Source organism: Lepidochelys olivacea (genome assembly GCF_965140295.1).
Source record: "Lepidochelys olivacea isolate rLepOli2 genome assembly, chromosome: 10".
In the NCBI taxonomy this organism is placed as follows: domain Eukaryota; kingdom Metazoa; phylum Chordata; order Testudines; family Cheloniidae; genus Lepidochelys; species Lepidochelys olivacea.
In genome coordinates, this window is record NC_140420.1 from 68,765,472 (window position 1) to 68,776,162 (window position 10,691).

Here is a 10,691-nt window from a genome sequence, read left to right on the forward strand (position 1 = left end):
GGGTATGTTACATCAGGATTGTAAGCATGAGTCAAGTGCAAATATCTCTAGAGCTTTATGCAAATCCTTTGCTTTGAACATGACTCAGTAGCTTGGTACAAACTGTGTTTCAGGAAATGCTGAAGCTGTCAATTATTGACATGATTTTCACAGTGGCAAGCATCCTGCTAATAGACTTTTTCCGTGGACTATTTGTCCGATACTTAAGTGATTGCTGGTGCTGGGATCTGGAAAGCAAGTTTGTAAGTACAGACTTTTATTTTAGTAAAATCATTCTGAAATATGATGAAAATTGGACAGGCTAGGTCTGTCCCTTAAGGCCCTTGAGTTCATCAGTAGTTTCTCTGGCAACAATTAGGTTATCCATATGGGCACAGCAAGCCTAAGGATATATGTACACTTCAAGCTGGGGGTGTGATACTTGCACTAGTCACTGCTCAAGCTAGTGCACTAAAAATAGAACATTGCCATGGCAGCACGAGCAGCGGCAGGGGCTAGCCACTCCGAGCGTGTGCCTGTCAGAGCATGCTAGGTTAGGTACTCAGGGGGGCTAGCCACTCACACTGTCATGGCTACAGAAGAAGCTAGCTCAAGCATGTCTTCTTGAGCTGGGAATCACACCCTGAGCTCGAAGTGTAGACTTGTCCTAAGGGCATAGGTTGGCTGAATTTAAACTGGAGGGCACAGAGCAAACAGTGAGATTACTTCAAGCTCGCTGCCAGCTGTGGCCAACGCACTGACTCCCACATCATTCTCATAATGAGATCATGGATCAGTCCCACAGTCAAAGATGACTAATAGATGGACCTTTTGAAAATGGAGAGAGTGGGTGGCTTCTAACTTCCTCTCCAGCTATGACAATGCCCCATGAGATATCAAGTGATGCAAGACACAATAATTATAAGCACACAGTCCTGAAAAATAAAGATCGCAGGAAGTAATGCTTGGCTAGGGAGCAGCTGTTGCCATGAAATCCTGATATACAGTCTTGTCTTTAGTAGCTAATTTAAAAAGTGGAGTGGAGTGCAATTAGCTTGAGTGTCCCAACCCCCCAAGTGCAGGTTTGACTACATGCCTGCTGCATGTCGAAGAGCGATACTTACACTGGAGATTTCAGACTGCAATCTATTCCATGAATTTATATAGGCTCATATTTTAGATAGTAGATATTAAAAATATTGAAACAAGTTATTCACCATTCATTGTATTTCTTGTAGCCGGAATATGGAGAATTCAAAATTGCAGAGAATGTGCTACATTTGGTCTACAACCAAGGAATGATTTGGTATGTAATATATATAAGCATTTTTCCTGTCCTTGGTTGGTTACCAAGATAATTTATTACCTAAACCTCAAACTCACGATATATCCAAATAGGAGTTTAGTAAGGGAGCATTGCATGATTATTAACATTTTCACACTGATACAACATGAGAGGTTATTTAGAACTACTCATATACCTTATTGTAACATAACTAAAATTGACTGGAGGCATGTTGATTACTTTGAAATTATATATTTCTTTCTAGGATGGGAGCCTTCTTTTCACCCTGCCTCCCAGCATTCAATGTTCTGAAGTTGATTGGGCTTATGTACCTGAGGAGCTGGGCTGTGTTAACATGTAACGTACCACATCAGCAGGTTTTCAGAGCTTCAAGGTTAGTTAAAATAAAGACAATATTCAATGTAAGGAGAAGAAATGTATTATCTGACTAAATGAAATGAGTAGCCTTGAATGCTGGAAATAAAAAGTAAAATTAGATTTAATATATTAACTTTGAGGCCTTCAGCAAAAATCTGTAAAGGAAAATATAGTAAGTGAAGAGAGGGAGGTAGAAAGCAGCATTGTATTGGAGAGAATTATCAAATGAAAGTGCATCACAAGGGCATAAAGGGACCTGTGTAGCTTGGGATTTGTGATTATACACAGAACCTTTCACATCTACGTCACAGGGTCAAAGTCAGTAGTGACTGTAAGTTATTACTGGATGCCTGTTGGGGTTTGAATCTGGCCCTTTAAGAGTAAATCATATGGAGTATCCAATTTATAGAGTACAGTAGATGCAGCTTATACTATCAAAAAAATGTTTTTGTTGTATAGCTTATACTGGTTTCCACAGTAAAATAAGCTACACAAGCAAAAGCATTGTTTACATCAATATAACTGTATCTACACACTAGAGCTTTTGTGGGCATAGAAACATTGCAAAAAAAATCATACTCCAAACTGTCATTGAATTCAACCATTTAAGTAAGTGTTTGCAAGATCGGTGCCTAGTGTTTCTTTATGTATAGGGCCCTACCAAATTCACGGTCCATTTTGATCAATTTCATGGTTATAGGTTTTTAAAAAATCGTAAATTTCATGATTTCAGCTATTTAAATCTGAAATGTCACCGGGTTGTAATTGTAGGGACCTGATCCAAAAAGGAGTTGTGGGGTGGGGGGCCACGGCGTTATTGTAGGGGGTGTTGTGGTACTGCTACCCTTACTTCTGTGTTGCTGCTGGCAGCGGTGCTGCCTTCAGAGTTGGGCAGCTGCAGAGCGGCGGCGGCTGCTGGCCGGGAGCCCAGCTCTGAAGGCAGAGCTGCCACCAGCAGCAGCGCAGAAGTAAGGATGGCCTGGTCTGGTACTGCCACCCTTCCTTCTGCGCTGCGGCTGACAGGGCTCTGCCCTTAGAGCTGGGCGTCAGGCCAACAGCCACCACTCTCCAGTCACCCAGCTCTGAAGGCAGTGCAGAAGTAAGGGTGGCAATCCTGTGACACCCCTAAAATGACTTTGCGACCCCCACTCCAATTGCCTTTTGGGTCAGGACCCACCATTTGAGAAATGCTGGTTTCCCCTGTGAAATCTGTATCGTATAGGGTAAAAGCGCACAAAAGGCCAGATTTCACAGTACATTTTTCATGGCCATGAATTTGTTAGGGCCCTATATATGTACTATGAAGTATCAACTACTGTACCTTACGTTACACAACAGTGTTACCTTTGTTACATTTTTTTCCTCAATACCTCAATTTCTTGCCAAAAGGTAAATAATTAAGGACTTTTTTTCAAGACTTTAAAACATGTCAAAAATAACATGTTCTTAAGATCTAAAAATAAATGAATACCCAAACCTTCATAAATCATTTTTAAACAGAACTTTGAAGCAACCTGAGTTTTTGCAGTGTGGATACTATAAATAGTTATCTGGATGTATAAGTGATATCTAGAGAACACAGCAAATAGAATTTTGATCATTAAGAATCTGCGCAAGGCCAGTGTGTACGGACTGCCCAGATTTATTTCCTGACCACAATGGAAAACAATATTGATGTTTCAGAAGTGCAGCTCTTGCACTTGTCAGGTTGATGTAGATTTGTATCCTGCACATTGGCTCTGGTTGTCTGTATCGTTAATACAACATGAAAAATGTTATGTTTTCTTGCAGATCTAATAACTTCTACTTGGCTATGTTGCTCTTTATGTTATTCTTGTGCATGTTACCAACTATTTTTGCTATTGCCCGATATAAACCATCTTTAAGCTGCGGTCCATTTAGGTAAGTTGTACTGAAATAATAACTGTAGTGAGTTGTTAGTTCCCTTATCTCAATAAATTAAACAGTTTTCAATGGAAATATTGCTGGATTACTGATAAATAAAAGTTAATTTGATGTCCTACTTATAATTAATATATGGTGTCCTACTTATGCCAAAAATGTCTAGTTCAGACATAAAATGGTGTTAAACTACCTGAATATATTCAATGGTATCTGACCCAAGTCTTTTAATCTATTTTATCAGCTGCAGACATTTTGTCATTATCTGCATAGTTCAGTTGTAATATGTTTGCATGATGTAATGGAATTTACTACAAGTCATATCGTCTCTGAACATCAAGAACAAAAACAACGAGGAGCTCTTGGGGCACCTTAGAGACTAACAAATTTATTTGGGCATAAGCTTTCGTGGGCTAGAACAAAGTATCTCATGTCAGACACCCTCAAACTGAGGCACCCAAAATTGGTGAACACATGGAAATTCTGGCCATATTTTAAAAATAGATTGATTCCATTCAATTTTTCCATTGATTTCAATGGGAGCTGGATTAGTCATAATGGTCTTGCATAAAAATATGTTTTATTCAATGCAATATTACTTTCAAATGATAAATGCTGACAATTTTCTTAGAGTTCAATTCAACTTTTTCCCCCTTAGTGGACAAGAGAAAATATATGATATTGTGTCTGAAACAATTAAAGCAGATTTTCCTGTATGGTTCAACACAGTGATTAATTATATCAGCAGCCCTGTAGTTGTCCTCCCTGCATTATTACTTCTATTGTAAGTATTTTACATTTCATAGTGATATTACTCTGTATCAGTACTGTATCTATCTGTAAATAGTTAAATCTTAATAGTTGGGGGAAAATATTGTGTGACAGTAATTTTATAAAACCAATTGGAAAAGTCTTGTTGAATTTATGGATTAGGGATCAGTCGGGAGTGGGAACATGCTTAAAGCATAACATCAAATGTTTAAGATAAACACTTCCTCCTTCAATTAGTTTCACTGGAGTGAGTGCTCTTAAATATTTGATGGCATGATATGGCCATTTGATTTTCAGACTCATATGAGCCAATCTATGTTAGTCTTTAATTTAAACAACAAAACCTAACACAACAGCCCTTTATGGGTCCAGCAAAGGCCAGTAGTGGTAAAGTGTTGAGACACAGTTAACAACCATTGCCAACAACGTGGAATACTGGGTTTGCTCTCCCAGTGTTCAGTAAGGTTACTTGCTGTCAAGGCTTGGCCTAATAGTAGTTCTATGAGCTTTCCAGACCTCTGTTTCTCTTTCAGGAGTGTCTCAGAAACCAATCTTCTGTTTATTATTGGTCAGTAGTTCAGTATATGACTGCACACAGGGCTTAATCTGTCATCTATAGAAGCTACTCAGTCATCCTGATTACTGACAGGATAAATTAATTATCAAGGCCTGCTCTCAAATGTTAATTTAATATAGCTTTCTGCAGTCTCTCCAGTCCTTTCCACCCCACTCCTTAAATAATCACATCTGGGAGTTGATATTTATTTTGAGCTGTTTGAAAGATACATCACTTTCACAAAATATCATTCAGCCCATATTTTCTCCTTCATGTTCATTGGATATGTTAATTTCCTATGATCAGGCCTGGAAAAAATTAACCTGGTCACTTCATTTGAGCCAGGCAGATGGGCATTTCCTAATTAATAACTCCTCCACTGTTCCCTTAAAGATCTTTTGTACCTTATCTCTGTTATTGTTTTGTTTCCTATTAGTTTCCACCTAACATCCTCGTTTGATTTAACTCTATGCAGTCAGGCAGGATAACAACAAGCAGGTAAACCGAGGTGTATATGATATTCATAAAAAAAACCCTCATGCACACATTCTCCACAGAGGGTGAGAAAGATGTTAAGAGAAATAGCCATTGCATAGCAAACACTTCACAATGTGCAGAAGCATTATATTATACTAAGTTGCATTGTGTATTGAATATGCAAACCTACTATATTTTGTATGGTGTCCTCAAAGCTGCTCCTATATTCTGCCCATCTCCACAAAAAGAACTTAGTTTTGAAAGCTAAAAGAGCAGGGGGAGGGAGTGAATGCCACAATATGTATTATTTTGTTTCTGTGTGCAGTACTCAGAATGAAGGTCTAGATTTTCAGCTAGTGTGAATCAGAGCAGATCCATCTGGTCCTAAATATGTTAAACAAGAAGGTGGGATTTTTGCACGTGAAAATAATGCATGCACAATTGGGAATGTCTGTTGAAAATTTAGTTTTTAATGTCACCTATCTGTTAAGCTGTGAAACTCCAAAGAATTAACTGCCAGGCCTTCAAAAAGCTTGTTTGTCTTTTGCATCCCTGTCCCAATGCAATGGACAAAGCTGGAGAGGAACAGAAATCATATTCCATTTCTGTGCCATGTGAGCCTTTCTGAAAGAACATTGCTAGGAATGTTTCAGATGTGATTCACAGATAGCCCTGTGTTCCTCTCTTCTAGCATGCTAATTTATTACCTGCAGAGTATTGCAAGGTCATTAAAATTCACCAACAGGCAACTGAGGATGCAGATCCAAAGTGTAAGTACTGATTGAAAACATTTATTACACGCTTCTTGGTGGCTTTTCACAAAGCACTAATCTTAACTAAAATTCTAAAGTTGATTTAAGTGTTTTGTATCATAAAACTAATCCTGTATTCATACCTCTTATTTGCTAACTTGTTTGCCTTCTAACATCCAAACTATTAGTTAATCATCCATATATTTATATTTTTTTAGGAAAGAACCGAAGACAAGAAAAAGGTGGTTCACATAGCAGTAGGTAAGTTGGGAGCTTTTATAAATACATCTGTAAATAAAGCATTTGGCCATTTTTATCTCTTGTATGCACAGTAAGTACAAATAAAAAATATATTGGGTGCAGTATAAACCTGCTACTTCTAGTGTCAGTTTTAGCATAAGCCTAGCATTCACTGTAATTGTTTTTATCCTATGAGGTGATTATGCGATGAGGAAATTATTATACATTTTACAACTGATAATAAGTGAAATGTGGATCTCTCTAAAGACCTTCTAAAGGCTTTAGGTTGCCTAATCAAATTAAAAGCATGGGGCCAGATTCTGCTCTCATTCATACTAGTGTCAATCTGTAGTAACTCATTGGCTTCAACGGAATTTCTGTGGATTGACATTGATGTAATGAGAGCAGAATCTGGCCTATATAGTGTAAACTAGTTTGAATTATTAGCAATAGACTAGCAAAAGAATTTAAATCTAGATGGAATGTTCAGTTTCACCTTTATCTACTAATTACTGTGTAACAATGCTGGTAGCGTTCAAACTTATACATTCATGAAACCCCTCATTCAAAAATAAACGTTTCTTACTGGGCCAAATCCAACAGACACATTAAATGGTGGTATATGTTATTTGTTGGGTCAAGAAGTAGGAATGTAGTATGCAGCAATAGTATACTATTTGTAATAGAGAATATAGTATACAGTAATATTTTACAATTGGTAGTATACAGTAAATTAGACCAGTATGGTTTGGGGGGGCTCAAATTCAGCTCTTGGCATTGGTGGGTGCAAATGCCACTGAAGTCGATGGAAGCTTCGCCCACTTACATTAGAGTTTAATTTGGCCCAGCTGCTGTTAGTAATGGTGGAACATAAGCTCAACTGATGCTCTTGGGAAGAGAAGGCCTTATCTTTATATCCTCCAGTTGGTTTCTTTTCCTATAATCCTCATTTCATGGATTTGGTGTGTAAATTACACTAATTTTGCATACGTACTAAATGCCAAATCAGTGCAATTTACAATACTTTTGCCACTTGCAACAATTTTCTGATCAACAAGCACCTGACATGCATTGGGCACCATCTATCCAGCTGGGTTCTTATACTGACTCCGATCACCACACCATCGCGGTGCTCAGTGCTTGTCTCCACTGAATTTGCCCAGAGGATTCTATGGGAACGCCATCCATTTACTGCAGGCTGAAGTTGAACCAATTTGTTTTCCTTCTTAAAGGTCTGACAGCTCAAGTTACAATCACTCTCTGCTTTTTCTAGCCAGAATCCAGAATTTAGAGGGAAATGACAAAAGACCAGAGCAGGAGAATGACCTCACCAGTCAGGAGTCCTCAGCTCGGTCATCAACACCCCGAAAGAATGGCAGCGTCTTGAATTTTGAATCTCCAATGACCAAAGGCAGCAGAATACAAACAATCTCACAATCTGTACCGCAAGCTGATATTTCTAGGCCAGTGAATATAACTCCAACCCCCTTAATACCAACTCCCACTGTTCCTAGCATACAGAGGTGTAGAATTGAGCAGGTTGCAAACAGGTGAGGCTGTCTCCTAGTTCTGAAATGAAATGTATTTCAATATGTCCATGAAATACTTGTTTTTATTTACAAAATCTGTGTAACCAAATTAACTCTGTCACGAACAAAACATTGGCAGAATAGTTTTTAAAAACAGTTTTGCTCACAGGCACTTGGCTACTATGGAATGGTAGCAATCACCTTTGATTGTTAGAGTGGATTATAGTACTTTTGTGCGGATATAGTTTATAAAGTTCCTAAACTTGTTTAAAGTAAAGATAAAACCCTCCAAATTACACTACATTAAAAAGCAATTCAAATAGCATATTCTTTTCATGAAATTGACAAATATAGTAAAGGTGAAGCAATATGTCAGAGGATTCTCTAAGCCTTAATGAAAATTAATTGTTACATATTTTGGATGGCTTTGTGATTAAGGCATTTGCTTGTTGCTTAGGATGTCTGAGCTGGATTTCTTGCTCTGCCACAATTTTCTTCTGTGACCTTGGGCAAGTCACTTAAGGCCAGATTATGAATGAAACTCACAGTGTAGATCACTTGCTCACATGAGTAGCCTATTTGACTCCAGTAGGACTTGTGTAAGTAAGGGATTCACAATCTGTCCCCAAACCTCTGTGCCTTAGTTTCTGCAGCTATTTAAAAAATTGATTATTTACCTTCACTGCAAGACTATTTTGGGGATAAATATGTTACTTCCTTTTTTTAAAGGTACTCAAGTGTTGTACATGGAAGTGCAAGTGAGCTCTGTAAAACAAAGCCCTACACTCCTGTGACTTTCAAAAAGCGTGTTGAAGATGTTCATTCTGAGCCTCTTTTTAGGAAAGGTATCCAACAAGTAAATCCAGACACTCTTGGGGCAGGAGCTCCAGCTTTTGAGGGACGCAAAGTGCCCACCACACGGTATTTTATTGTTAACGAACATGAATCCCGCAAAAAGCTTCTCCGTTCCACTTCGCGGCTCCCAAGGCATTTCAGAATGGAGGAGTCAGGCGACATAGTTGAATTATATCCAAGGAACGTCAGAAGATATGTGGTTCGAACACCACACAGGACATACTTCCCTCACTTCAGTGAAGAGGAAGAGGAGGAGGAGGAGGAATTAAGGAGAGACTTGATAAGCAGATCCTACCGTCCACGCTCACTCTCAGATCTTCGCCCAGCTCCCCGATTTTACATTGGTGAACGTGTGGACAGTCAAATCCTTACTGGCAAGAATCTAGCTAAACTGCACTACAAATCCTGGGACGATGGCTTTGAGCTAGAACGAGAGAGGCACCCACATTCCCACAAAAAGTCACACATGAAACATGTGGATGTCGATCAGCACTATCCAGAGCATCAAGTGAAACCTAAATCCAAGCATAAACTTGAACAATCTCTAACAGAGTCGGATTCCATTTCCATTGGATCCAGCAGTGATCAGCAAACCAGCAGCAACGACCAATACATCCAAGTCATTCATAATAAGGAGAAATACCTGAAATCTGGGGCAAAGCTTACCAGAAAGAAATCAAAGACCAGCATTGACCTAAACATGTCTGAATCTAATGAACTGATATGTTCAAATGTCTAGGAAAATGCTCCCTTTGTTTTGTGTTATGAACATATGTATTTGTGGAGACCTTTTGGCTGCCATTTGAACCACAGAGAACCGTTGAAATATAGTCTTCTGAACAACAGTATATGCAACTGCTTGATGTGGAGAAAGCAGTATTTAGCTTTCTGTTTAATTTTAATTGTACCCAAGTACAGTACACATCACAGATGCATTACAAAAATCTGGAGAGAGAAGTATTTCTGCATTATTGCTCATTACTATACAGTAAAAATAAAATATGTACATGGGGCTCCAGGAATAATTAAACCCATGCAAAAGTATGTCAGGGAGGTTTATTTTACCTTCTTCAAGCTCTCAAATATGTGCATAATTTTCCCAGTCCCAACTGAAAATGCCATAGTTTGAAGAGGTCTGTGTTATCCTAGGAAAAGGATATCCAGCCCATCTCTCTGAAAATAAAGGCTTCTTGCTTACAGTACATTTTATAGTTGTGTGTCAGTCTAGCAGAAAGCTATGTTGTAGCTGGAACAGAAGGTATGGGCTTGATTCAGAGGTTACTGGGTGAGGTTCCATGGCTTGCTTTATGCGCGCCCGTGCTCTCTCTCTCTCTCAAACAAACACCCACCCCCATCCCTCCCTCTCACACACCCTCTCTTCCTCTCTCTCTGTCACACACACAACCTCTCTCCCTCTCTCTCACACCCCTCCATTCCTCACTCTTCTCTCCCTCTTCCACACACCCCTCTCTCCCTCTTCCACACACACACACCCTCCATTCCTCTCACACCTTCCCTCCTTCCCCCCCACATACACACCCTCTTTTCCTCTCCCTCCCTCTCTCTCCCTCTTCCACACACACACCCCTCCATTCCTCTCACACCTTCCCTCCCTCACACACACCCTCCATTCCTCTCACACCTTCCCTCCTTCCCCCCCACATACACACCCTCTTTTCCTCTCCCTCCCTCTCTCTCTCTCTCACACACACACTCTCTCTCTCACACCCCCTCTCTTCCCTCCCTCCCTCCCTCCCTCACACCCACCCCTCTCTCACACACCCCCTCTCTTCCTCTCCCTCCCTCACACCCACCCCTCTCTCACACACCCCCTCTCTTCCTCTCCCTCCCTCACACCCACCCCTCTCTCACACACCCCCTCTCTTCCTCTCCCTCCCTCACACCCACCCTTCTCTCACACACCCCCTCTCTTCCTCTCCCTCCCTCACACCCACCCTTCTCTCACA

At 39.9% G+C, this 10,691-nt stretch overlaps 1 protein-coding gene across 1 annotated transcript in view; it reads left to right on the forward strand.

Annotated features, from left to right (window-relative positions):
- The window catches only part of TMC3 (transmembrane channel like 3), a 391,592-nt gene extending 381,666 nt beyond the window's left edge, over positions 1 to 9,926 (forward strand). The window contains exons 26-34 of the mRNA XM_084640600.1: positions 114 to 242; positions 1,218 to 1,285; positions 1,530 to 1,658; positions 3,434 to 3,544; positions 4,203 to 4,328; positions 6,040 to 6,118; positions 6,319 to 6,361; positions 7,614 to 7,890; positions 8,599 to 9,926. Coding sequence (XP_084496726.1) covers positions 114 to 242; positions 1,218 to 1,285; positions 1,530 to 1,658; positions 3,434 to 3,544; positions 4,203 to 4,328; positions 6,040 to 6,118; positions 6,319 to 6,361; positions 7,614 to 7,890; positions 8,599 to 9,463 — 1,827 coding nt within the window. The 3' untranslated portion in view covers positions 9,464 to 9,926. The remainder of the gene's footprint in view (positions 1 to 113; positions 243 to 1,217; positions 1,286 to 1,529; positions 1,659 to 3,433; positions 3,545 to 4,202; positions 4,329 to 6,039; positions 6,119 to 6,318; positions 6,362 to 7,613; positions 7,891 to 8,598) is intronic.
- Positions 9,927 to 10,691: the final 765 nt, after the last annotated feature.